Here is a 27,756-nt window from a genome sequence, read left to right as displayed (position 1 = left end):
CAATTTTCTCTAAAGTCTTAAATAGAAAAGATCCGTTGGATATTGGACAGTAATGGGAAAGATCGGAGGCGTTAAAAATGTTGATGTCTTAAAAAACCTGGGGACATGTTGTTAGGATCTGAGAATTGATATCCTGGAAAAACTGTTAGGATTTGTGAATCTTCGCGTTATGATTTTTAAGAAAAGAGAAAATGTAAGTACACAAAAAGATGGGGCCCGCGCCCCGCTACACACTTCCCGCACCCACCTTGGGAGAGTTTGGCAAATAACACAGACTAGTTCAAATTTTCAAAAATTTAATATTTGCATAAACAGGAAGCATATGAATGTACGGCAGGAACAACTCCATATATGGTTTTCAGAAAGTCATAGGAATACGAGTAATTGTTATTCGGAAAGCTATGTAAGTGCACGCAAATGGTATTTTGGGAGATTATTGAGGGGCTTTATCTGTCTGTACCTGGTTGGGAAGAGGAACAAACAAAGTGTTCACTGCAAAGCTTTTTTGAGTTTACTCAACGTAACTTAACTCGATTTTTAACCTTGAGTTGAGGAAACTCAAAAAAGCTGTGCAGCAGGTTGCCTTGAAATTTTAAGTTAAGTCAACTTTTCTTTTTTACAATGTGTTAACAAAAGAACAAAGAGTAAAAGTTTTAACAACGGAACAGAAAGCTAAGCGTGTTCCCAGTAATCGTATCACATGCTTAACTTAACACAAGTGCATTGATGGTTGATGATCACTGATAATAATTAAAAAAGTAACTTAGTTAGTAGTTTAGTAGTTGGTAATTGCCCATGATGCCCATGGTAATGTTAAGCGTTCATCATAAAATACTGTTATCTTGGAAAATGATGATTTACACAAGAACAATTACATTCTGTACCAGATTTCACAAAATTCTGTACCAAATCTCATTTACATTTATTCATTTATCAGACGCTTTTATCCAAAGTGACTTACAAATGAGGAAATACAAGCAAAGCGATATATCAATCGGAGAACAATACAAGTAGTGCTGCCATGCAAGATTGAGTTCTAGAGAAGCAAAGTGTGCAGATTAGAGGTGTGAGTGCCAAAGCAAGTTATTTATTTATTTATTTATTTAAATAATGTGGGGTTGGCATTTTAGGGCTTAGTTAAGTGCTCATGGAAGAGGTGGGTCTTTAGTTGTTTTTTGAAGATAGTGACAGATCCTGTGGTCCGGATTGACGTTGGAAATTCATTCCACCACTGAAGAACAGTTCGTTTGAAGGTTCTGTAAAGGGACCTTGAGCCACGCTGAGTAGGAACTACTAAGAATCGGTCGTTAAGCGATCGCAGATTGCGTGAGTGAACATAAGTCTCAAGGATAGTGTTGAAGAAGGGGGCGCTGTTCCAGACAAGGTCTTGTATGTGAACATCAAGGCCTTGAATTTGATCCGGGCGGCTACAGGAAGAGGGGTGTGACATGGGTTCTTTTGGGCTGGTTGAAGAAATCTCATACTGCTCTTTGCCTTAATCTGAAAGACACTTTAACCTTTCCCTGAGTTCATCGACCAACTTTTCTTTTGCAACTTCCATGCTCTCTTCCCAGTCTGAAAGAGAAAGAGATGTGTGAGAGATATATTTTGTATTGTCATTTAGAGAGTGTATTGATTGTATTGTCCTCACTTGGATTTGAGCAGGAAACGTTGACAGAAAACATGACTTTTTGTCCTTGAGCCTCCTCTGTGTTCTCAAACACAGGCTGCTTCAGATTCTTCTGTTTAAACCAGTCATCTAGACAGTTTCTTAGAGATACAGTATCTGGTTCTGAAAAACAATAAATGAATTGGTAAAGTATACGAAAATAGGTCTTGTACTTAAACTCTGGCCATAATTTATTATTTATCCCACACTGCAAAAATGACATTTTAGCAAGTGGAAATACCTTGAATACGGACAAACTTACCAAGTATTTCCTATTACAAGATTATAACAAAACAAAAATAAGATTATTAAGGCTATTTCTAGCCTTTTTTTTTTTTTTTTACTAATAATATTGAAATAGTCTTCTTCTATTAATGATTTTTGCTAATTTTAGCATTTATCTAGAAAGAAGTAAATAGAATAATAAAAAATAATGCTTGAAATCAGTAAAAAAATATATATATATATATTGGGAAATTATTGGGTTACTGACTGGAAGGTCATAAGGTCATAACTTGAGCAAGGCCCATCACCTGCTCTGTTCTCTAAAGTATATGCGACAAATAATATAGTATTCTTATAATTACACATCAGGTAATGCTGATTAGAAGTACATATACAAGTACATATACAAAATGTGATATATGTAAGTGCAAAATAATAAATGTGTTTTCCATTTATATGGAAAATGGAGGAAAAACCCCTTTGGTGGCATAAGAGGTGTGATTATGCTGATAATATATAATGTGAAACTAAGACATTAATTCGGTTAGAAAATATCACACTGTGTATGCTTATTTTAATTATTTGCATAGCTACCATTGTGTTTGTGTGTTTTCTGTTGTTGCTGTTGTTGTTGTTGTTGTTGTTGTTTTCTGCAGGGTATAATCACTGAAAACTGCATATTCATTACGGCAACATGCAAATGGGAATGGGAATACATGGGAAAAGGGAATTATTTTGCTCCTTTGAAAGATGCAAATCTCAGTAGACCTTGTTAGTAAATCATTTTGTATCTTTAAAGATTTATTAAATGGATAATTTCATTTTTTTTTTTTTTCTGGCATGCTGCAAATTTTTTCTGAATAAAACACAAGGGTTTGAATGCAATGCTTTAGAAGCTGATCATTAGTTTATAATTCAGTTTCCAACCTCTTTGTGGTTCTTACCTGGCTCCACTGCTAGCAGGCCCAGAATGCGGTTAGTAAGATGATTACGATTTTCTTTTTTACTCTTCTGGTGTTTGCTCTCCATGGTGTAATTTTTGAACAGGAGCTCAACTGAGCTTTTATATAGGGTGCAGTTGTGTGAATACGTAAGGTCTTTTTGACCTTTTGTTCTTAGTAAGGTATTAATCTGAACCTCTGTCTCCTCAACTGTGCTACACTTTGGCAAAGACTTGAACCCAAAGAGCAAGGGTAGCATGCCCAGGGCTTTCTGCAGGGCACCCTGCTTTGCTTCTGCCTCAGTGGCGCCTGTAGGAAAAAACAAACAAAGAATTTTTAGTCACGTCAAACAAAATTTTCCCCATCTCCAAAAATGGATGCAGTGCGGTGCTAAAACGAACTCCTTCGCTGTCTGAATTTTCTTGCTCTGACATTTATCAGGGTTTTTGTCATATTTTTTAGCAACATGTAATAATGTGGAATGTACTGCATAATATGTATAAAGGTAAACTGAAAATACATCAATTTTGTGATGCATGTAGCAGCCAAACTAACCTTTTCCATCATAGACTAAATTGTATGTTATATCATTAAGGGAACACTTGCTGTCTTCAAAGACTTCCTTAGGAAAGGTGAGAGACTTCTGGGAAAAATGTTGTTTCACCAGCATGGAAGCATTGCTTTCATCTTAAAAAGGGATGCCAACAAAATACACACATTTGTTAACCATATTTCTATAACAATGTGATAGCAACATTCTGTGATGGCTTGTCGTGATATCAGATGGGAAACAAAAATCTATCAATAGACTAATTCTGAATATCTCGACAAGTTGTATTGTCAAAGACAATATCAGTGTTTAGCAACGCATTATACCACAATGTCTAATAGATGGCATAATAAGATAGATGAGGGGGAAACACTGATATTTTATATGTGAAAAGGTTCAGGGGTAGGGAGGGGTTGGGGGTTTTAAGGGAAGGGGCGGCTCATTTATACCAGAAGCACCTGACAGCATTAAGTGTGACGCAGCAAATTACCTAATTTTGGTTTAGAAATTCCCAACGCATTCCCAAGCAATAAATAAGTTTTACGAATGGCATCTTTCTTGGCTGTGTATTCACTGTTGTTTTGAAATGTGAATTTGTCCAAGTTTATGTCCACATGACAGCTGAAGATCATCTCAGTGCTGACACGCTCTACTGTTATAGATGGAGGCTTGAGATGAAACAATGCTAGAAGTGTGTTGATGTCTGTAAAACACATACACATAAAGATCAGGTGGGAAAAGTAATCAATGCCTTGCATGTTTTGTGGAAAATGTCATCTCCTACTGTCTGTTATTCTACCAGCAGATACTCTGTACATGTAAAACAAACCACTGTTTACCTGAATAATCAAGCTTGGGGGATTTGTTGGATATGTCTGGACTTGCATCCTGAGCTCCTGTCACCAGACAATCCTGACTGACATTGTCCTTTGGTTGAAGACAAACGTTCTTGCTAATGGCTGTCGTACATGATGCTGCAGTCACAAAAAGTTCAATTTTATTGCAAAGAACAAACTCATATTATAAATCTAAATATTTTGCTTTCACAACCAGACTGAAGTGGCACGGATATTAAATAAATAAAGTTAAACTCACAGTGCAAATTATCTCCGCTTGTACCAGGACCCTCCACTGCTTCACTGACTCCTCCCTTTACCTTATATCTGTACACAGGGCTTTGGAGATGGAGTGCATCCAGACGTTCCTTCAGTAAACCTTTGTAGTTTTTGCCAGCTTCAGCCTCAAAAACGCAGTTAAAGAGTCCTGATAAATGCTGCAGGGCAACCTTAGCTGCCTGCTGTTCTGCCTGTTTCTTCTTTGAAGAGCCATCTGAAGGGTTTTCATAAACCAAGAATTCATCATCAGTGATGAAAAACAAAGAGTGATATAAAGGGGTAGTCCAATCAAACATTCAAACCATCAAACAATTAAACCAATTCTGAATTACCTCTGAAAAATCTAAAGGGTTTTCTTAAACCAAGTATGGAGCATCAGAGATAGATACCAAAGTGAGCTGTAAAGGGGTAATCAATCCAGTCAAGCATTGCTATGGTGTCAAACAGTGTAGACAGCTTCTGAATTACCTTTGTCATAAAAGGTGAAGGGCCCACTGATTTGGAGTTTGCACAAAATCTTATCGTCTTGGCGATCTGAGAGTTCCAGTGGTTTTGGAAAATTACACCTCTGAAAATGCTCCAGAACTGCTGTCCTAAAAGTATTACCTGCTGCAAGGGGAAGAGCAAGACTAGAAGAAGATCAGCCCCTGGTTAAATTTATATAACCATTACAGTCACATAATTATTTGCACTCACCTTTAAGAGAAGTCAGGCCAAATTGGATGGCTAGTTTCCTGTAAGCTGATTCAGTGGCTTCCTCCTCTTGAACACAACCATCAGACACAACCTCTTGGTTGTTGAGGACCACAGTCACAATACAATAATAGATAGTGCCTGAAATGGAAATAACAAAATCAAATGTTGCTTTCACTTTGATTACAGCTCATCCTACTGGCTGTTCCTGTCATAGCGCATTTTCACTGTTCATGTACAGTAAACCTCTGGGTACCTGTAGAATCCACTTTGGGGGCTTGGCTGGGCATCTCTGGAGCACTGGAGTCCAGTGTTTCTGTCACTTGAAACTCAACAGCATTGAGTGTGTCTGCTGTAGGTAGATCCTGGACCACAGTGACACTGTTCTTTGGTTGAAGGCTATCATTCTTGCTGATTACCTTTGTGGTGGATACTGCAGAGTCACAAAACATTTGATAAAAATTACACTAATTTATTACCAAAGGGCACAGAAGAAAAAACATACTATGCATATTTTACAAGGTAATGTTATGTTATGTTTATAGGTCTTTCACATTCACCTCAAGAATTCCAAATCTAGGCATTATATAAATAAAGTCAAACTCACAGTGTGAATTATCTTCAATCCTAGTGGGACCCTCAAGTTCTCCAGTGTCACCGTCTCTGTTTATTACAAAACTGTAGACAGGTTGTTTCAGACCGAGGGCTTCTAGACGTTCCTTCAGTAAACCTTTGTCATTTTTGCCAGCTTCAGCCTCAAAACTGCAGTTGAACAGTCCTGATAAATGCTTCAGGGCAACCTTAGCTGCCTGCTGTTCTGCCTGTTTCTTCTTTGAAGAGCCATCTAAATGGTTTTCATAAACCAAGTATGGAGCATCAGTGATGGATAACAAAGGGTGATGTAAAGCTGTAGTCCAACCAAACAATGCTACTCTGGTTAACAATATAGACTAATTCTGAATTACCTTTGTCAGAAAATGTGAAAGCCCCAGTGAGTTGGAGTTTGCAGAAGATCTTATCATCTTCGCAAACTGAGACTTCCCGTGGTAGTGGGAAATTACATCTATGAAAATACTCCAGCACTGCTGTTTTACCTGTTGCATGGGGCAAGAGCAAGATTTCTGACCAAGCCCCTGGTTAAATCTGTATAACTATTACAGTCACATAATCACTGGCACTCACCTTCAAGAGAAGTCAGACCAAATTGGAAGGCTAGTTTCCTGTAAGCTGATTCTGTGGCTTCCTCCTTTTGAACAAAACCATCAGACACAACCTCTTGGTTGTTGAGGACCACAGTCACAATACAATAATAGATAGTGCCTGAAATGGAAATAACAAAATCAAATGATGCTTTCATTTTGATTACAGCTCATCCTACTGGCTGTTTCTGTGATAGCACATTTTCACTGTTCATGTACAGTAAACCTCTGGGTACCTGTAGAATCCACTTTGGGGGCTTGGCTGGGCATCTCTGGAGCACTGGAGTCCAGTGTTTCTGTCACTTGAAACTCAACAGCATTGAGTGTGTCTGCTGTAGGTAGATCCTGGACCACAGTGACACTGTTCTTTGCTTGAAGGCTATCATTCTTGCCGATTACCTTTGTAGTGGATACTGCAGAGTCACAAAACATTTGACAAAAATTATACCACTTTATTACAAAAAGGGCACAGAAGAAAAAACACACTATGCATATTTTACAAGGTAAGGTTATGTTGTGTTTATAGCACGTTAACATTCAATGAAGTGTTACAAATCTAGACATTATACGTATAAATAAATTCAAACTCACTGTGTGAATTATCATCTTCACTCAAAGTGGAACCCTCTGTTTCTTGACTGATGCATACTTTTTTTATTTTAAAATTATATTCAGGTTGCTTCAATCCAAGAGCATCTAGACATTCCTTCAGAAATCCTTTCCAATTGTCACCAGCATTAGCCAAAGACCTGCAGTTAATGATCTCTGACAAATATTGCAGGGCAACCTTAGCTGCCTGCTGTTCTGCCTGTTTCTTCTTTGAGGAGCCATCTAAAAGATTTCCATAAACCAAGTATGGCGCATCAGAGATAGATACCAAAGTGAGCTGTAAAGGGGTAATCAATCCAGTCAAGCATTGCTATGGTGTCAAACAGTGTAGACAGCTTCTGAATTACCTTTGTCATAAAAGGTGAAAGGTCCACTGATTTGGAGTTTACACAAAATCTTATCATCTTGGCGATCGGAAAGTTCCAGTGGTTTTGGAAAATTACACCTCTGAAAATGCTCCAGAACTGCTGTCCTAAAAGTATTACCTACTGCAAGGGGAGGAGCAAGACTAGAAGAAGATCAGCCCCTGGTTAAATCTATATAACCATTACAGTCACATAATTATTTTCACTCACCTTCAAGAGAAGTCAGGCCAAATTGGATGGCTAGTTTCCTATAAGCTGATTCAGTGGCTTCCTCCTCTTGAACAAAACCATCAGACGCAACCTCTTGGTTATTGAGGACAACAGTCACAATACCGTAATAGACGGTACCTGGAATGGAAAGATCAAAAAGTACATTTTCCAGTATCATTGTGAAGCATGTAAAGTATCATTAAAAACAATGTCTCTGTCATTTCAGCATGTACTAAGTTGCCAGTTTATTATGTACACCTACATTGTTAGCTACATTCAATGGGATTTTTATCAAGAACCATTACCATAAAAGGGCATTTTGAAATTACTTAATAAAATGGTAGTTCATTGTGTTGTGTTTTGTTTTGTTAAATAGAAAAGAAAACAGAGGAGAAAAAAAATCTTCATTGTCCGAGTAAAATGTTCTAGGCTATATTTTACGTAATGCAGTGGACTATCAGTATTGAACAGAAAGAGCTGGGGGGAACATTTTACTTGAGGATGATGTAGATGAGGATACTGATGAAGTGGTTTCAGTGGGCTCTTCTTTCCACTCAGGGTGAGATTTCATGTGTTCCAGAGCTATCTTAGCAACCTCTTGGTGGGCATTTCTTTTACTATTACACGTCTGCAAACCTCTAAATGTATGTCCATTCACAGTCACAATACCCCTGTAACCTGAACAGACAATAATTTGAATTAGGATAAAGATCCATTCGTGTATTTGATAGCGAGACTCATTTGTAATGACTTTCGAAACATACTGACATTATGCGACGGCAAATCTGTAGTAAAGAATGATTAGATAATGTATTAAAATCCATATCAATTATAATAGAATTAATGGTTTAGTTACCACTAGCTTCCCATTCCTCTGTAAATTCAGGTTCTGGCATGTTCCTTCTTCGAACCTCTTCAAATACATAATTCTTGAACTTAAGTACATCACCACTGAACACTGGGTCTGTGGATCACAATCAGTTCAATGCATACAGTATACTGTATATAGAAATATATAAAGATACAAGATGTTAAACCTTATAATTGACACATGGTATATGATATATATATAATGTTGTAATTTTTATCAAATCTGATTAACATCTATATGTTTTTACATGTTTTTTTCATTGGATCAATTAAAAATGACAAAATTCCATGAGAGATAAATTGTCTATGCAGGTATAAGTCTAATCTGTTTCTACCTTTCACCCACCAGGTACAATGTTTTCTAGCTGGTCCACTCTGTTGTACAGTTTGTTGATATCCTGCTCATGCTTGTTCACCTTCTCTTGTATTTCATTGAACTGGTTTACTTGAGGGCCCAAGTTCTCCAGCAAATCTTTGTTTTGGTCCAGGAAATTTTTCATGCCCTGCAGCTCTTCCTGAATGTAACATGGACATTAATTTTTTTTTTATAACATCTTTACATTTTTGTGCATCAAGTATTTACACATCAGATGTAATGTGAAGTTTCAGCTACATTTCCCTGATAGTTATTGTATGTGGTTAGGTACATCAATATTCATTCAAGCAGGGATCTTAGTCTTACTTTAAGCTCTTTGCCTTGATCCTTTTCATAGCATTGGGCCAGAAATTCAATCTTCTCCTTCAGGGCATGTTGTTCTCTGTTTATCAGCTTTAGACTTTCTTCCTTGCTGTTAGATGTACTCTGGGAAACCTGTCCGCTACACCTCTCCAAAATGACGTTAAACTGTATGACACAAAATGCAAACAATTTAGAACAATTTCTTCCCATTTTTTGTCTTGGACACCATCCAAGCCATGTTCTTGACCCTTAGAGAAATACATTTTTTTAAAATCTATTTTCTCAAATCTAATTACTGAACCATAATATGCAATAATTGTTGCTGTGTTGATACCTGCTGTATCTCTTTTGATATGTTTTTTAGTCCAGGTGCACGCTTTTCAAGAATCTTAGCCAGCTCCTGAACAATCTTTATACTGTCCTCCATCTCCTTTTTGCTTAACCTGAAGTCAGGGGAATGCATCACTTTGTTTCTCACACTGATGACCTTCATGATGAACAGAAAAAGGAAAATAAACATTCCATTTTACATTTTTATCAAGTTTGTCTGTGCATATAGAGGCTAAGACACAAACAGTAAAATAAAAAAATAAAAAAGGAATGCATATGACTTGAATAATTCAATAATTTTACCTTGGTTATGCACTGGCCATCTGTAAAGGTTTGAAAGTGCTTGCAGCGAGACATGAAGTTCAGAATGGCAGAAATGTCAAACTCATCAAAACTGTGATGGTCTTTTACTCCACGTAGCATATAAACCTGAGGAATACAATCCAGACAAACCTACATAAAAATCAATGCAAAGCAACCCTTAAGGGAAATCTCCACCCTGATATCCATTAAATATGCTATTATTATTATTTGTAATGTACTTAGAGGTTCAAGTGCTAATTTGCAGGTTAGTGCTATATTATACCAGTGAGATTGTCTGCTGCGCTGACATCACTGGAGGACATTGCTAGCGCAGCTATATTTGGTGTTGAAAATTCAGCAATCACAAAAATAAGTAATAATGGTCAGGTTTTGCTGTTAACCCCTACAAACAAAAGCGCAAGTGCTTACATTTTTTTTAACTCACCCTTTTTCAGTGATATTGAATGTTAAAAGAAATCCAACATATAGGTACTGGAGACAGCACTCGCTGGACTCAGAGTTCCAGAATGCAATACAGCTATATGTCACAGTTGCTCTGAGTTACAGCAGAGACTCGGCTCAGCTACAGTCCCCTCCAAAAGTATTGGAAGAGCAAGGCCAATTCTATTGTTTTTGCTATACATTGAAGACAATTGGTTTTGAGATCAAAAGATGAATATGAGATGATAGATCAGAATTTCACCTTTTTTATTTACTCATATTTAAATCTAGATGTGTTCAACAACATAGAACATTGTTTGAACCCACCCATTTTTTTCAAGTTATCAAAAATATTTGAACATGGGACTGATGGATGTTTCTTGCTGCCCACGTGTGCCCTGTTAAATTGATTTTTTAAAAGAATTAATAGCTCTTAGTGTCTGACCTTAGTTTGAGTCCTAGGTGAACAACCCACTCTACCACCTAAGCCACAGCCGCACAGTCGTCGTGTCATGACTTGGGCTTGCATGGCTGCTTCTGGAATCAGCTCACTAAGCTATATTGATAATGTAAGTCATGATGGTGGCAGCAGAATGAATTCAGAAGTCTACAGAAACAATTTACAGAGAAATGCATCCTATCTAATTGAGAGGAACGTCATCATACAGCAAGATGATGACCCAAAACACACTGGCAACACAACAAAGGACTTCATTGGGGGAAAAGTGGAAAGTTTTAGACTGGTCATATCACCAGACCTTAACCCAGTTGAGCAGCATTTCACCTCCTTGAAGAGGTGACTGAAGGGAGAAACCCCCCAAAACAAATGACAACTGAAGGATGCTGCAGTAAAAGCCTGGAAAAGCAACACAAATGAAAAAAAACAACAACAATTTGGTGATGTCAGTGGTTCACTGGCTTGATGCAGTTATTTCAACTAAGGGATATGCAACCAAATATGAAGTGTTATTACATGTAACTATCTGTTCCTATACTTTTGCTCACCCAATAATTGAGTGGTCTGCCACTAAAGGTGCCACGTTTTAAGTTGTTTAACACATCTAGCTGTAAATATCAGGAAATGAAAGCTCACATTCTGATGTCATCTCATTTTCATATTTTGATCTAAAACCCAAATGCTTTCAGTATATAGCGAACACAAGAGAATTGGCCTCGCTATTCCAATACTTTCAAGGGGACTGTAGTTAGTCATTTACAAGATGACAAGTACAATGGCGTTGATGTTATGAGGACTGTATCAGCATGCAAGTTGAGGCCTTGGAACCTTACTTGTTTACACAGAGTGTACAGATGATGAGGCGTGAGAGCTGGACAGACTAAATGACTAAAGTGCTGCTGCATCACTCTCTTTAGTCAGAAATGAATTCCCACTGTTCCACTATCAGTGGGTAGTTGAATGGCATTGTAGGTAATCTAGAAAACCATTAACCAAAGAAAAAATAGACTAATATGTTTATGAAAACAGAAAGAAAGAAAGAAAGAAGAAGAAGAAGAAGAAGAAGAAGAAGAAGAAGAAGAAGAAGAAGAAGTAAATTCAGAAATTAATTTCAAAATAAATCCTGGACCATTGAACATCATGTATTAATTACAAAGATTAATATGCAACTGGCCTTGAGGTGGATTTGTCCTTTAACATCATCTCACTCTAGATATACCACACACAAAGTTAATGATGAACAAATGTGAGTGAGGTGTGCTGCTCAGAACTCACCTTGGCCACTTCCCATTTGTCTTTAGGCCACAGGTGTGGCTGGCAGTTATTCCAGGGTGTGTCCATACCCTTATTTTTATGATTTTTCAAGATCACATCTTTCCACTTCTCACACTTTTCACAAATTGGAAACTGTGAAGAGTCATGTTTATTTGAGAAACACATTTTCACTAAAGACATAGGCATGTACCTGTCCTTTCAAAGATTATACTCTCACACTAAGTGCACACAAGAGGTCTGTAAATTGGTTAGCAGTTATGGGGTAAGAACATGCACCATTTAATGTGTACTTGTCCATTATACTGACTGTTTGATAAAAACAAGACCTTTTCTGGAAAAGTCATACTTTGTGTAATTTCCAGTGTAGGTGGATATAATGAACAGCTGTTACAACATTGTGTTTATGTAAACCTAAACATGGTAAATATAATGTAGAACTAATGTTTATCACTTTAGTTTAATGAGCACATATAAGCGGTTAATCACTGTCTTGTTATTTGTTTAATAAAGCTCAAATTAGACACTTGTAAAAGGTATAGAAATTTAGTTATAGTCATATCTCAGCAAACCAGTCACTACATTTCCCATACTGCATGGCAGCCTACAAACATGGTCGCCATGCAGTATGGGAAATGTAGTCACTGGTTTGCTGTGACATGTCAGTTATCAATAATCAGGGACTAAAAAGTGCTACGATTTTTTTTCCCAATAAGTCAGTTTGTGTCCCATTTTCTAAGGTCAAGATCAATTAACTAGTTGTTCTGCAAATCTCGGAACATGAGTTAATGATCTAACCTTCTCTATCGAGAGTAAAAAATAATGCAAGTGTGCTATGATAAAATGCAATCTACTCTTTATACATACTAATTTTTTCACTAGTATATATATATATATATATATATATATATATATATATATATATATATATATATATATATATAAATATATATTTTTTCAATACAACCACCTGATGCAGCGTTAAAATAAATAGTTCAGAAACATTTTCAAGGTTCTAGTTTGAGGTTTATTAAACAAATAACAAGGCCTTAATAATGAACCCCTTGAATGAACTCCTTATAATATAGTGTTTGAAATGAAGACTATATTGTGCTACTGTGTCTAATATTGCTCTGTACTTTGAGACCGACTTTTCTACTGTGTTTTACCTGTTTTGGTCTTGGTGCACATTTATGGAGGCTGCATTTTGATTGACAGATTTCATCCTTTAGTTCTTCCCGAAGAGACCTGTGGTAGGTTTCGGTTTCGTTTTCCACAAACTCCCGGATGTGAGTCCTCAGTAGGTACAGACTCTCTGCTGTCTGCAGCCAGTGTTTGTAGTTTTCGTCCCGGAAGCGTTTGTGGGAATCCATTAAGCCTAATAAAATAAAATAAAATCACATAGAACAGTTCTTCTTATTGTTTGACTTATTATTGTTGTTGTTATGGTGGAATTCACAGTGGCTGCGTCCGAATATCCCTCCTACTCTACTACACAGTGGGAGAAAAGCAGTAAGGCGTAGAATGTCCGCATTCTCAGTATTCATAAAACATTAAGCGAGAAATACCTGGAAGACCTACTGTTTCCGCCGAGATTCTGCAGTATGGAACCACTGGACACTGTAGATCCTGCGCTGTCCCATAAGGAAACAGGACTCACACGGAAGAGCTGTCAGAATCCGTGTAGCGCACACAGCCAGGCACTTTTCCCCTGCGATTTCAGGAGCGCGTGACAGATACTGCGTCATCAGGTGGGCGTGGCCTATTTTAAGAATCTGCAACGATCATGAGTAGTTTGGGAAGAAAAGTCATTTCCTGCAGACACTGTAGCTGTCTGTCCGTGATCACAAGGGTTTCGTGCCCAAATCCCCGTTTTGCATGAATTCTGCTGTAACTTCAGATATCTGTCTGTGATCACAGGGGGTTCATGATTGAAAAATACTATTGTTATGAAATGCTTGTCTCACTTAAATGAACTAAAAAGTCTTTACTGACTTTACATCAAGTCTATCACGTGTCCTAACATGCAGGACTAAAATCTGCAGTGAAGCCTGTTATTTTTAACTTCTGTATCGTTTCCATTGCTGTTGCCCCCATTATAAAAAAATAATAATTTAATAATTAAACTCATAATTATCCACGTTTTCATACTCAACTTTATTTACACAGAAAGAGCAAAGTTGACAGTTTGAAGAACCAGTTCATTCAGCATTTACAGGATTAAAAAAAAAAAAAAATTGAAAAAATAGTTACTGATAGGACTGTTGTCCTTCATCTTACAGCAGTGATCACTGATGCCTGCGCAAATAAACAAAAAACAAACAAAAAAAACTGTTCTGCACATGTTCGGTGACCTGGAATTTTTTTTTGTAAGGGGCGTCTTCGCCACACCTCCAGAAACGCCCATTTTACTTCGTGGTGCCATGTAGTATGTCCGGATTGTATTCATGCTTACCACTTATACTGAGCAGTACGACTGTATCAACGGCCGAGCAGTAGGTGCTGAATCAAATACATTAGGTACTGAATCAAATGCAGTAGGCGCTGAATCAAATACATTAGGTACTGAATCAAATACATTAGGTACTGAATCAAATGCAGTAGGTGCTGAATCAAATATATTAGGTACTGAATCAAATGCAGTAGGTGCTGAATCAAATGCAGTAGGTACTGAATCAAATGCAGTAGGTGCTGAATCAAATGCATTAGGTACTGAATCAAATGCAGTAGGTACTGAATCAAATACATTAGGTACTGAATCAAATGCAGTAGGTGCTGAATTAAATACATTAGGTACCGAATCAAATGCAGAAGGTGCTGAATCAAATGCAGTAGCTACTGAATCAAATACATTAGGTACTGAATCAAATGCAGTAGGTGCTGAATCAAATACATTAGGTACTGAATCAAATGCAGTAGGTACTGTCACAGTATGCGATTTCGGACGCAGCCACCGTGTCATCCAACAGAGATAAATAACGCCTAGGGTGGCCAGATAGTCACACTTCCCACTCTTCAATGCTGGGTGTTTTTATAATGATATAGTAGTATGGTGGCCGACAGGGGCCAACTGTCACTACAGTTCAGTCAGGCGCTCATTCAGTTAAACCGGTTAGTCTAGTCACACTTTAAATTTAGAGCCGTGGCTTTCAGACATTTGACGGTAATAGTGCCAAAAGTGGATAGGCGTGGTTTCTGCTTTATTTTAATTAGTTTTAACAACTTATTTAAGCAAGTGACATAAAACTCTCTGAGGTGACTAGAAATTGCTGAATAAATATTTAGAACTGCTCAAATATGAAATAAGGTGAACTTCCCCTTTAAAGTCCCCATGAAATCAAAGTTGTATGAATTTTTTTCTAAGTTACAGTCTCTCTCTACCACCAATAGGGTTCAACAATTTTGATGACATCGTTCTGCAATTCAGCTTCTCATCAGAATTTCCGTCCAATAAAATGCTCTCTAGAATCTGAAATATCCCGCATCCAACACTGTAAATATCACCTTGCCAAAGTTGCCATTGTTGAGTGAGATAAATCATATCAGCAAGCATGGATAGTAAATGTGTCTTTGGCTGTATGAATGTGTGCATTTTCTAACTGTAAGTTGGTTAAAAAGGAGATGGCTTGCATTCATTGACGTTATTGCTCGGGCTTGCGTCCATGGTACTAACTGTTAAATACGGCTTTGCCCAGGCTGTGAGGACCTTTTATTTTATAAATCATGCAAGATGAATTCATTCAAATGTGACAATAGTAGTGGTGATGTGATGTTATGCGTTATCCTGCTGTATATTTGCCCAGGTCACTGACAGATATTTTGCTGAACAAGACCATTTCATGAAACTCTCAAAGCACTGAGGAATTCTTGTGAAGCACGAAGGTTAGTGTATTCTATTGTCTTACAAAGCAGTTACAACAACCTATTTTCTTTTCTTTTTGTATTGTATCTGGGGTTATGTAAACATGAGGCATGTGAGAACATTCATATATTGTTGAACTCCTTCCGTTCTAACAAATGTCCTGTATAGCACTTTATTACAATTTATTGGCTTTGATTTGCACACAATTGCATACTACTATGCAATTGTGAATAATCTATGAATAATAGCTTAAACCATAAAGTCATGTGTGGTAATGCGTACCATTGCAAATGACATGGAATGACCAGCTTGTGAAAAACCTGAATTAATGACCTTACTGCTAATATTCCTGTAATATACAATAAGAATTTCCATTTACATGTATTGAACCCTGCAATAAGTTTTGTCCTTTTCCTTCTGTCTTCTCCGTATCACAGTCCTCTTTCTGCATTGTCAGGCTTTACCCCTTGCAGCTGTTGTGCCTCCAGGACCCGAAGGCTCTGAAGTTCTGTCCTGAACTGCTCTTCGAGATCCTTGTGGCTGCTCAGGAATCTATGGACGTTCTGCAGTTTCGCCTAAACAAAAAGTTGTGCACGTCAGCTAGTTTCAGTGAATTTGCCAACAAGGGACAGAACTTCTTGGAAAAACCTAAACTTCTATCAAGAGTATATAATCAATTAAAACAACAGCAGGAAGCCATCATATAATTGTAATTTAGTTTATTTGCACAGAGATGGTTACAGTAGGTCACTGAGCAGAAGTCACTGTCTCTAATAGTTATAATATAATTATAACTATTGTAATATTTAAATTTTTCAGTCTTGAAAGTTATGTAGACGTTACCAGAGTTATGTGATTCCCCTCGAGTTCACTGTTGTTTAATAGGTCTCTCAGAGATTCCCTGAGCAAATCTGTCTCGCACTGGCTGATAGATTCAATCAATACTCCATCCATTTTGGCTCCATCCACACTGTCCACCCCAGGGATGTGCAATGACAGATCAACAGACAACATCTGAAGAACAAAATAAAAGTTACTAAAATATTTGTACACATGACCTCATTGTATATTAGCTATTGTGTTCCTGATTAAGATTAGCATTTTTGTCAAATTGTGGATTTTGATTTTATACAAGAAGCTTATTCAATTAGCAGCCCGTGGGCCAAATCCAGCCCTCTGATCAGTTCTGTTTCCACATAAATATGATTAAGAAACTGAAAGAAATTTTGCAAAAATAACTGACATTTTTGGCCCAATAAAGTCATTCAATCAGCATTAAAACCAGCAGAGTGCCCTGGTGCTGTCAGAAACAGCCAATCACAAACAAGCATTATTGATGACGAAAGCACCATTTGCATGGCAGGCTAACAGCTAGCTAGCACTAGCAGAGTACTCAGACTGCTAGAACTTCAGCTCATTAACCTACTGGTAATTTAATTTTAATATAGAATTTGAGTAACAGACACCATGTCACTATCGACCCTTAAGAAAACAAAGTTGATGCCAAAAAAATCGCTAAATCAACAGCAACTGGACTAAAAAAATGTGAGTTCATTGAAACTGCCGCGGGAAAGCCAATGTGTTTGCTTTGCAATGAATGCGCCTTTGTGGCAAAGGAAAATAATCTGCTGCTGATGTTCACCAACAAAAAAATCTAAACTCTAACAGCAAACTACGTTTGTCTTCAATTGATCATGCTCTACCCAAGAGAAGGTAACTATCGCATCTCTCTTGGTGACATGGAGCATTGGTAAAAAGAAGAAACCATTCACTGACAGCGAGATGGTGAAAGAGTGCCCGATACATCAACTGCATGGAGGGTAGGCGTTTTAGCAACCGATGTTTTCGAAACTCTTTTGGCTTGATTGAGGAAAGCTGACGTTATGTCCCTAACTGTGGATGAATCCACTGACAACTCTGACACAGCTCAACTTTATTTATTTGTGTGTTTTTTGTATGGTGACTGCTTCAGAGAGGACATCCTTTGTCTAATACCACTGGAAGGACATACAACTGGCAAAATTATTTTCCTGAGGATTGTTGCATTTTTCAAAAGCAGGTAAGAAATGTTTAGCCCCGGGGCACTTAACTTTTTGAGAACAATATAATTTAGTAGCCTTGTTATAATAATAGGTTATTAGTATATAATAATAATTGTTATAATATAATACAGGTTTCTATATTACATGTATCTCCATCCATCCATTTTCCATACCATTTATCCTACACAGGGTCACGGGGAGCCTGGAGCCTACTCCAGGAGATTCGGGGCACAAGGCAGGGGACACCGTAGGACACATTTGCACACACACTACGGACAATTTAGAGATGCCAATCAGCCTATAACGCATGTCTTTGGACTGGAGGAGGAAACTGGAGTACCTGGAGGAAACCCCTGAAGCATGGGAAGAACATGAAACTCCGGGTAGAAGGTAGAGGTGGGAATCGAACCCCCAACCACAGAGGTGCTGGTGCTACAATGCCCACATATCTCAATTAGAAGTGTGTGTATATATATATATATATATATATATATATATATATATATATATATATATATATATATATATATATATATATATACACACAATTTTAAATTGCATTTAAAGATTCAATTGCAACCAATTCCACTGAAAAATGCCTTTACATTTATAATCTAATCTACTTATAAAAAATAAGTAGATGAATTTTCACATTAACTATCAGCATCCTCCGCATTATTTCTGTCTCATCTCTTGAGGTAAAAGTCACTCACAGCATTAAAACACAAACCTCACGGTCACCTCTTTACTCGACTGATCTCTGTTCAAGCTTAACTCAGTGTGGAAATAATCGCTGACTCATTCACTCACTTCTGTTGTTAACTAAATTTCTTTTTAATCTTTTTAAAGAAGTTATTTAAACATTTTAAAACTTCATCCGAGGTCATCAGTAAAGTGTGTTAGCGCTCTTCTGTGTTTTTATGGAGAGAGCACAGGATCATCACAGACATTCTGAAAGTCTATCTGATAAAAACCAAATTTATTATGCTTATGTCCATTACACTATGGAACGTAGCTATCCAAAAACTTAATCAATTAATGAGGCAATCACATTCAGCTAGCAAGATTGATATAAACATGACTGTTTTGATCACTATGCTTCTAAAAATGGCTTCTTGCCCAACATAATCTTTGCAGGCATCATTAACTATTGTAACTCTTGGAATAAACAAGATACTGTTTGGTTGATCGGTTATACTGTCAAGACCCTGATATCATCAGTTCATTACCAGTATAATGTTATGTATGATAAAAAACTATTAGTCATAACATTAAGGTACACATAAATGGATGATTATTTCAAAGCGCACTGCAGTGTTATTTACAATGTCTTTGAAAATAAGTTTTAAGCAGATGCACCAAAAACCATGATATTGGATTGGATTGTAGGTCTTTCATACTGCACTCCACTCTTAGTTGTAAACCTTTATTTATGTAGTGTTGTTTTGTCTTATACCTCCTGGATCTGTTGACCTGCTGCAGCCACTTCAGGGACGTGGCGTAGAGTTAGTAACAACTGCTCCAGGCTCTTCTGAAAGCGTGCCATCCACTCATTTGAGACCTGCATCTCACACGAGTGCATTAATTCATTCCTACAGCGTATGACCTGTGGGGAACAGATGGATGCGATGTGTACTTCAGCCAAAAGGATGAACTGTGTTCACATGTCTTCACTACAGACAAATGAACTCAATTTAATTTGACTTGAAAAAGATGGTTTTTAGATACAGTGCCACATATTTACCCACATGGAACTAATTTTACCCTAGCTACAGATTGCAAATCCTGCTGATTTTTTTAAAGCCACAATATCATCCTATTTTCCCGTCATCCTCAGGGTCATTCAAAATCGTTCACTAATTTTATCCACAAATTCAATCTCAAATTACCCAAAACAAGCAAAAGAGAAATACAAGAGAACTTTTCGTAATGTTTATTATTTTAACGCAACCTTTTTTTTTCATGAAAAACAAATGAACGAATGTACACATTCGTTGTGTTTCGGACTTTCAATTATACGTCATTTAGAACCTCTTTTTTTTCTAATAATTATAATAATAAACGAGGCCTTTTCCTCAACATGTTGTCTTATTCATTGAATAAAATATACGTAATCCGACTTTACTCATTCTTAGTTGTGTGACTACACGTGTGTCTCAATCATTGTTTGGAAGTGCAAAATACGTTAAGCAGTAGTGTTTCACCTCTGTAATGAGACTCTGGTTGATGAAGCTGAAATGGTCACAGAAGTGAAGGAGGTTAAGCAGTGCTGCTGCATCACATTGGTCTGCTCTGGATAAATCTGCCAGCCCTCGTGGCATGAAAGCCTGCACAATGTAAGGAAACTATTAAACGCATTCAAATAACCTCAGTTGTTGAATGTGATAAGAGGGTCCATTTAATTTAACACACAAAGTGCAATCATACTGGGTAATTTCTGCCAACCTGCCAATGTATATTGGCCTTCTTTAGGTTACCAATTTTTCTATAAGCAGACAGACCTACACTAAATAATACTCCATAAGAGAAATTGATGGACTGTAAGTAAGGAAGCAGATTTCTTTTTAATCCATGTAAGTCATGATTGCAATTCGGAATGAATACATGTTTATTTCAGAGAGAGAGAGAGAGAGAGAGAGAGAGAGAGAGAGAGAGTGTCCAGGAAGAAACTGCAATGTTAATATACAAGTACACTATCTGTCTTTTTAGGTCAAACCATCCATGATCATCATCACGGTCAAGTGACCTGTCACGTGGATAGAGTTTGACAAAGAGAGGTGTGAAAACAGGAATATGGGTCACCTACGAGAGGGACTTACTTGTCATCTTACAATGATCTACAACAATACACAGCCACTTCACACACCTGTAACCTACTATAGCCTACCTTCGCCAGTTCCCAGTGTTGACCAGGCCACAGCCAGGGCCTGCAGTTTCCCCAGTTAATAACACCAGATGGTTTTGTGTGATGTCTCAATATTTCCTTCCTCCACTCATTACAGAGAGGACAAGCAGACTCAAACTGGAAAACAATCATATGCAGAGCTCTTCCAGTACTGACAGGTTTAATAAATGTAGTGAGTTGTAGCTGACTGTAAATTCTTCATTGCTATAAATGTAGATATATTTGTCATTCTGTGTATTTCTACACTGCTCACCAGGTTGTAGGGGAACAGGTTATTATCAATAAACCAGTACCTGATTTCCCCTCGGTCTACAGCTGCTTCTGCACCTCTGTCTTCTTTGTAAGACGAAGTTGTTTTGGATGACTGTGTTGTGAAAATATCGCATTTCACTGTCTGCAAATCCGCACAATCCATCTTTAACTTTCAGGAGGCAGTAACCAGCTTTTAGCCAGTTCTTATAGCCAGCTTCGTTAAGACGTGCAAATAAATCTTCGAGTACCATGTCAAAGCGGGAAAAAAAAAAAAATAATAAAATAAAAAAGAAGAAGAAAGAAAGAAAGAAAGAAAGGTTCTAGACGGATACTTTCGAGGAAAATATCTCGAAGGGGATTTTATTTTTAGTTTAAAAGACGACCAGAAATTTGTTTTCTCTGTCCCGGGTGCACCCCAGAAGGTTTTTGTGTATACAGAAAGCGCTTCCGCGTTAGAAATGATGCATTGTGGGAAATGAAGGCAGGAACAAACGCCTTTCTCCACGACGCGCGTTCATTGGTTCTGTGGCTCTGTGGCGACTATGTGCTCATTTGCATATTCATTGAGATGTCGTGCTCATTTGCATATTAAAAAGTGCTCCATGAGGATTTTCTGAAGACACTTAATAGAATTTTAGCAGCATAGAAAATAAAGAATTGAAATGATGACTTTTTGAGAGAGAAATTTTTGGTCATGGCACCACAAACTAATTATTTATGTATTTACAAAACACGATGATTTTTATTAAGTAAGAAGCAGTAGTAATAAGTAGTTGGGAAACAGACATTAAGGAAGCAGTTACAGATTGAATAACTAATCAAACTCTATTCTATTGTGTTCTGTTCTGTTCTAAGTGTCTTCAGAAAAGTCCCTGGTTCATATAATTTGTAATTTGATTAGCAAATCATCATGATGAAGAATATTCAAATTAGCCGATGACATCAACCCGTGACTTCTAATGATTTTGTGAGTTTGCATTAAGGTACCTTCACACATACAGCAACTCTCAGCACCAAAGCGACCGGAGACCATTTTTTTCAGTGAGAGTTGGTGACTTCCAGCAACGAGTGGCAGCGACCATTGGCGACTAGATGTTGGAATGTCCAGCGACACAACAAAGTTTAGAAAAGTTTAACTTTATGCAAATTTGGAGCAAATTTGACTACCAGTGGAAGTGAAGACAGTAGAGAGCACGTGATCCGTGATCCGCCATGCTGCCAGAGAGTCCAAATTGTTTCGTGGACCAAGAGCGTATGGTGCTTGATCTTTCACCATAGATAGATTACCACAATAGCAAAGAGCACACACTGCTAATCCTTCATCTCGTAGGATATGATGCATATGTACACTGGTGAATTTTATATGCAAACACTCTCCCTCCAAAATTTTTCATTTTAGTGGCAAGAAGACTGGTTTGTTTTCAAACGTGGAATGCTAGTTGTGCCACCCACTGTTAAAAGATACTATGGCAACCAGTAGTAGGAACACCTTCTGGCGACTTCAGCGACTGGCGACTTGCAGCGATAAAATCGTTGTATGTGTGAATGTACCTTTAGCCACTTTCCTCAGAAAAGAGTTGGAAAAACTGGTCAGGCTTTACACATTGGTGGTGAGTCAGCAGGACCTGCTATCTCAACTGGCATAACCAGCAGCAATGATGTGAACTGAAGAGCTTTAACGAGTGCAGGACAGTCATTAATGTCTGCTCGAAACGTCTCTAGATTTGCTACAATGCTTTGTAAATAGTAAAGTTGCTAAGGGGTCTGATGCTGAGATTTTGGAAGTGGGAAGTCGGGAATCGGAATTATGTAGTTTTCGACCTTTGTGTATTCAAGCTACAAGGTGGGACAAACATGGACTCCTCTATGTTTGTCTTATGTTAGCAACACTCCAGCCAGCTGATGTTAGTTTGGAAGCAAAAAAAGTGCTACTTTCTTTCTGATGTCACGAGTAAAAACTTGGGGAGATCTTCCTGACTTTCTGAGTAGGAATTCAGAGTTGGAAATTCAGAGTTATGAGCCTTAGTCGATGTTGTTAAGTTGTCTAAACTGAGCTCAAGTTAGTCTCAACATACACTGAAAAACATCTACCGAAAATATACCGTAGATACATTTTCATACGACAACAAATACTGAGAAAAGTTCATTATTCACCATTAATTCAAAGAATTCAGGCCATTCATTTCATTCATTTATTCAAAATTCCACTGGAAATATACACAGTGTCAATAAATACGATATAATTTACGTACAGCTATTTACATATTATTTACATAAGTAAAACAAAACCAAACAGCTCCTATGACAATCTACATCAAATGAACTAAGTTACCGTGTTGTATTGTAAAAATAAAGAACAGAAATAAAGCAGACAGTACAGGACTACTGTACAGGACTGATGAAGTTCAAATCAAGCCCATAATCTTTAAACAAGTAACATAATCTGAAATTCATGTTTTATGATGAAATCATTGAGGTTTTTTTTTTTTTAAAAGGATGCTACAGGCATGCTGATGATGTCTGTAACTTGCTCTCTGGGAGATGCAGCTTGTTTGTCTAACTGTCTGTGCACATGGTGCTGATAGTAATAGGAGGGTTGTGTCCCCATTCTGTGAAACACAGGGGCATGTGGGTAGTCTTTGGTTTGGCTGAAGAATGTATTACAACTGTAGTCTCTGAAGGATGGTCCTTGGTTGGCGGCAGCTGGATGGCGGCCATAGCCCAGGGTCCGGTATGCTACAGTGTACCCACTGTTGTCCACATGAGTGCTGGTAGTGTGTGTTGGAATCTCTCCGGTTCTGCATACTCCAGCTCCATCCATTACTCCAGTGTACAAGGAACCTGAGATGTGATTCAAGTTAAATTCAGAGTCAGTATACTTTACATGAATTGCTCAAGAAATGTCAGGCTACTATAAAGTACATACTTTAATTTAAGCTGAAAATGAGTTAATATAACACTTACATATTATACTAATGTTTAAAATGGGTTTCAGATCTTATCCTGGGAATTCACCGTTTCATTTTTAAAATCTTTTCTCACATCACTCAATCCAGCTGATTAAATCCTTGATAATTAGGTGATGAAATGAAACCAGTGTTTTTAGAATATAAAGAAATAAAAGGATAAAGCACAACTTACTGCTAGCTCGCTGGTGGCCACTGTTAGCAATTTTCTGACCAGCTTGTCCGCTGTCAAAGTCACTGTCATTGGAGTCGCTGTCTCCTTTGCCGCTGTCCTTCATGCTTGTCAGATCAACAGATCCGATTTCACTGTGAATTGATGAACAAAATAAGCAAAATGCACAGACTTGCAGTGATAACCATGCCATGCAGGATTTAATATGTATGTGTAGTGCAGTGTGAAACCAGATAAGTTCATTTAACTCAAAAAAATTGAGGAAACTAATTACCTCAAAATTTTTAAGTTGATAAATCTTTAAGCCAAATACGCTTAAATATAACAAGTTTGAGTTACATTGTTGTTATATGTAAGTGTATTTGGCTTAAAGAAATTGATTTAACAACGTAAAAATTTTGGGGTATTTAGTTTCCTCAGATTTTTTTAGTTAAATGAACTTATCCGGATTTACAGTGTGTGTATGTGTAGATAAATCCAACAAACCTCATCTGCAGTGTGTATCTGTCTCCTTGCCAAAGGGAAACTGGCTCAAATTGATCTTTAGAGAGGAGAGGTCGAAACATCTAAGGGAAATAATTGACAGTAAGTACTCACATTTTTTCACTTATTTATTTATTTATTTATTTATTTATTTATTTATTTTACACTTTTCTCTGAACACATAAAAATGGACCTTATGGACCTTATTCATGAGTGTACTACTTACCTTACTGTCAGAATCTCTGCTTTGTTCATCTTCATAAGAGAAAGATGATTCATCCCTTGAAGATGAAATCTGCTCAGTGGCTGTTACACTACCTCCTGAGAGGCTGCTGGAATCTGTCGAGTCAATGCTGTGTGTCGGTAAGTGAGTTTTTCGGAAGTTTCCCCCAGATATTTTCCTGATGGAGCCGACATTCCTCTGAGAGTTCCTGCGTGAGAGCGCGACAGCCACAATGGCGACCAGCAATACAGCACAAGCAGCACCGAGAAGCCCGATGATGATGAAGGAAGCATCAAAATTAGGCTTGTTCTGTTTTTGACTTGCCTCAAGTACCACCACCACTTGTTCTTCTAAGGGCATGGCATCCGAAACCACAAAGCGGAGTGAGGCTGTGTGGAAAAGAGGTGTCCGACCACGATCGCTTACTGCCACTCTGACATGCAATGTGTCTCCAACTAAAAGCGCCAGGTCACGCTTTAGTGCCATCTTACCTGTATTTTCATTTACAACAAACAGGAATGCCTCATCTTCCATAATGGTATAGGAGAGTTCGGCGTTCATTGCATCATCATTATCATGGCCTTCCAGTTTCAAGGCCACGTAACCAGCAGGAGCGTTGCATGGTAAAGGTATATCTGCTGAGCCATTAATAAGGATGGGGTGAACAAAGAAAGGTGTGTTGTCATTCTCATCCACAACCCTGACTTTGACCAGAGCCGTGCTCGAGAGTGGGGGGGAGCCACCATCTGTAGCATGGATGGCCACTTCGATCTGCTTGACATACTCATAGTCCAGAGGCCTCGTCGTGTAGATCGTCCCAGAAGCTGGGTCTACTGACAGAAAAGAACTCACTGGGACTCCAACTTCATTTTCGAGAAGCTTGTACGTCACCTTGCCGTTGTCTCCTTCATCAGGATCACGAGCTACCAAAGAACCCACGTAGGATCCTGGTGCTTTGTTTTCCATCACTGAAATTTCAAAGACAGGTTTGCTGAACGATGGAGCATTATCATTCTCATCACTCACTCTGATTGTGTACTGGGTGAAAGTTTTAAACGGCGGTGAGCCGAGATCTTCTGCTATGACAGTAAGGTTGTATTCAGAAATCTTCTCCCGGTCCAAAACAGACGTGGTGACAATCATGAGGGTGTCTCCGTACGCCTGCTGGAGTTTGAAGTGCGCGTGCCCCTGCAGACTGGCGCGCACATAACCGTTTGCGCCAGAGTCTCTGTCCGTGACGCTAACGAGCGCTACGAAACTTTCCACCGCCGCCGCCTCCGTGATGTACGCCATGTCTCCGCTCCTCGAGGCCATCGGCTTGATCGTGACTTCTGGCGCGTTGTCGTTCACGTCCACGATTTCAGCAGTGACCGTGCACGTCGAAGGAACCGAATTGGCGCCCAGATCATACGCCCTTATGTGCAGCTCGTAAGATTGTCTCTCTTCGAAGTCGACGGATGACTTTAAGATCACCGCTCCACTAACAGGATCGACTTCGAATGTGCTTTTGATCTCGTTGGATTCGTCTTCTGCCAAGTCATAGCGCACGTCCCCATTTTCTCCGTGGTCAGGGTCGAACGCTTGAACTCTGAGCAGAAGAAAACCAACAGGTGCGTCTTCGTGGAGCTCGACTCTAATCGTGTCGAGCTCGAACTGCGGACTGTTGTCATTAGAGTCCAAAACTTTTACGCGCACGGTCACTGATCCAGACTTTGGTGGACTTCCGCCATCACGTGCAATAACTTGAAGTGTGTAAGAATCTTCGAGCTCCCGATCAAGCTTTTGCACAAGCACGAGCTGAGCAAACTTCTTGCCATCTTCACCTGTTTCCACCTCAATGCCAAAATGACTACTGTTGATGAGCTGGTAACTTTGGATGTAATTGCTTCCAACATCCAGGTCAGTGGCGACTTCTATGGGAAAGCGCGCGTCCACAGCGGCGTTCTCTGAAATCTCGAGCCGGGTCTCGCGACGTGGAAACACAGGAGCGTGGTCGTTAATGTCTCTCACGTGGATTTCGACATGGATCAGGTGGAATTTTTCCTTGGAGAAAACCACCACGTCCGCGGTGATCACGCATTGCGAGGAGGAGCCGCACAGACTCTCCCGGTCAATGCGCTCTCCCACCGTGAGCAGCCCGTCGCTTTTACGCATGCGAATTAATGATGCATTGCCCTCTTGCATGAACCGAAAGCTCGTGTGAGGGTCTTCGGACACGTCGATCTTCAGATCCGTGGAAAGATTTCCAATAAAGGTTCCTGGTGCGTCTTCTTCATACGTGTAGTACTTTGTTGTTGTGCCTCTCACTGTCCATGCAGCAAAGATCACAACTAAACTAAAACGTAGCAGCGACTTCTTAATCTCCATCTCTGCCTAAGATTTAAAGTAAGAAAATACTTCAAACTGATGACAAACCATTTAAAAACAGCTTCCGAGATTGTAGGTTCCTTGCTCTCCAGACGATGTGCAGTAGGATTGCGCCAGCGCTCCGTTTAAACCCATAGTTTATGCAAATAAGGTGTCCCACTGACCAATGGGCTTGCTCTGTTCCACCAAAAGGTATTCGACGTCATGTCCAAACTTTCAGAAGCGCAGACAAATGTGCAGCGTTTATTTTTTACAAATAGCCTCCTTATGTTGTACCAAATTGGAGTGCCAAAATTAGGCTACACTTGCTTCGTATTGCCTCGCTCGGTTTAACCTGATTACAAACCATTTTCTTTATATCCGAATATTATCACATTATAGGCTACTCATGGCCTACTCTGATATGACAGTGACGACAGTCAATTCACATAAAAAGTCAATACACATAAAACGCACATTGCTCTCCAGCCACAGACCGTATACGACACTATATATACAGTAAGTATATTATATGCAAGTTATGCATCCAGCACCATATAACTTTTACGCACGGATT

The 27,756-nt window shown here is 38.5% G+C and overlaps 3 protein-coding genes across 6 annotated transcripts; all 3 read right to left on the bottom strand.

Annotated features, from left to right (window-relative positions):
- Positions 1 to 279: 279 nt before the first annotated feature.
- si:ch211-91p5.3 (uncharacterized) lies at positions 280 to 13,666 on the bottom strand. 4 transcript variants are annotated; one of them, XM_053616406.1, is made up of 26 exons: positions 13,497 to 13,666; positions 13,098 to 13,306; positions 11,932 to 12,063; positions 9,759 to 9,884; positions 9,460 to 9,612; positions 9,129 to 9,290; positions 8,793 to 8,961; positions 8,433 to 8,540; positions 8,072 to 8,254; positions 7,577 to 7,714; positions 7,349 to 7,489; positions 6,984 to 7,223; positions 6,629 to 6,805; positions 6,376 to 6,513; positions 6,159 to 6,287; positions 5,801 to 6,037; positions 5,450 to 5,626; positions 5,197 to 5,334; positions 4,969 to 5,109; positions 4,481 to 4,714; positions 4,225 to 4,359; positions 3,876 to 4,088; positions 3,391 to 3,522; positions 2,839 to 3,144; positions 1,652 to 1,792; positions 280 to 1,575 (listed from the first exon to the last, which is right to left on the bottom strand). In XM_053616406.1, the coding sequence occupies exons 2-26, from the start codon at positions 13,299 to 13,301 to the stop codon at positions 1,496 to 1,498; spliced, it is 4,134 nt and encodes a 1,377-aa protein (XP_053472381.1). In that variant the 5' UTR covers positions 13,302 to 13,306; positions 13,497 to 13,666; the 3' UTR covers positions 280 to 1,495. The 4 variants fall into 4 exon arrangements, with proteins under 4 accessions (XP_053472381.1, XP_053472384.1, XP_053472382.1 ...); XM_053616409.1 differs by having other exon boundaries at positions 4,969 to 5,106; XM_053616407.1 differs by having other exon boundaries at positions 13,510 to 13,640.
- A 121-nt stretch (positions 13,667 to 13,787) lies between these two features.
- Positions 13,788 to 21,571, bottom strand: LOC128602539 (uncharacterized protein CXorf38-like). Its single transcript, XM_053616423.1, has 6 exons — positions 21,031 to 21,571; positions 20,720 to 20,854; positions 20,037 to 20,159; positions 19,289 to 19,438; positions 16,634 to 16,804; positions 13,788 to 16,365 (listed from the first exon to the last, which is right to left on the bottom strand). The coding sequence occupies exons 1-6, from the start codon at positions 21,238 to 21,240 to the stop codon at positions 16,222 to 16,224; spliced, it is 933 nt and encodes a 310-aa protein (XP_053472398.1). The 5' UTR covers positions 21,241 to 21,571; the 3' UTR covers positions 13,788 to 16,221.
- Positions 21,572 to 23,997: 2,426 nt separating this feature from the next.
- Positions 23,998 to 27,247, bottom strand: pcdh8 (protocadherin 8). Its single transcript, XM_053616412.1, has 3 exons — positions 24,837 to 27,247; positions 24,614 to 24,693; positions 23,998 to 24,261 (listed from the first exon to the last, which is right to left on the bottom strand). Exons 1-3 carry the CDS (start codon positions 27,198 to 27,200, stop codon positions 24,033 to 24,035), a joined length of 2,673 nt encoding a protein of 890 aa, XP_053472387.1. The 5' UTR covers positions 27,201 to 27,247; the 3' UTR covers positions 23,998 to 24,032.
- Positions 27,248 to 27,756: the final 509 nt, after the last annotated feature.

This window comes from Ictalurus furcatus, chromosome 26 (assembly GCF_023375685.1).
Source record: "Ictalurus furcatus strain D&B chromosome 26, Billie_1.0, whole genome shotgun sequence".
Classification (NCBI taxonomy): domain Eukaryota; kingdom Metazoa; phylum Chordata; class Actinopteri; order Siluriformes; family Ictaluridae; genus Ictalurus; species Ictalurus furcatus.
The sequence above is the reverse complement of the archived record's forward strand: the minus strand, read 5'-3'. Positions and strand labels throughout refer to the sequence as shown.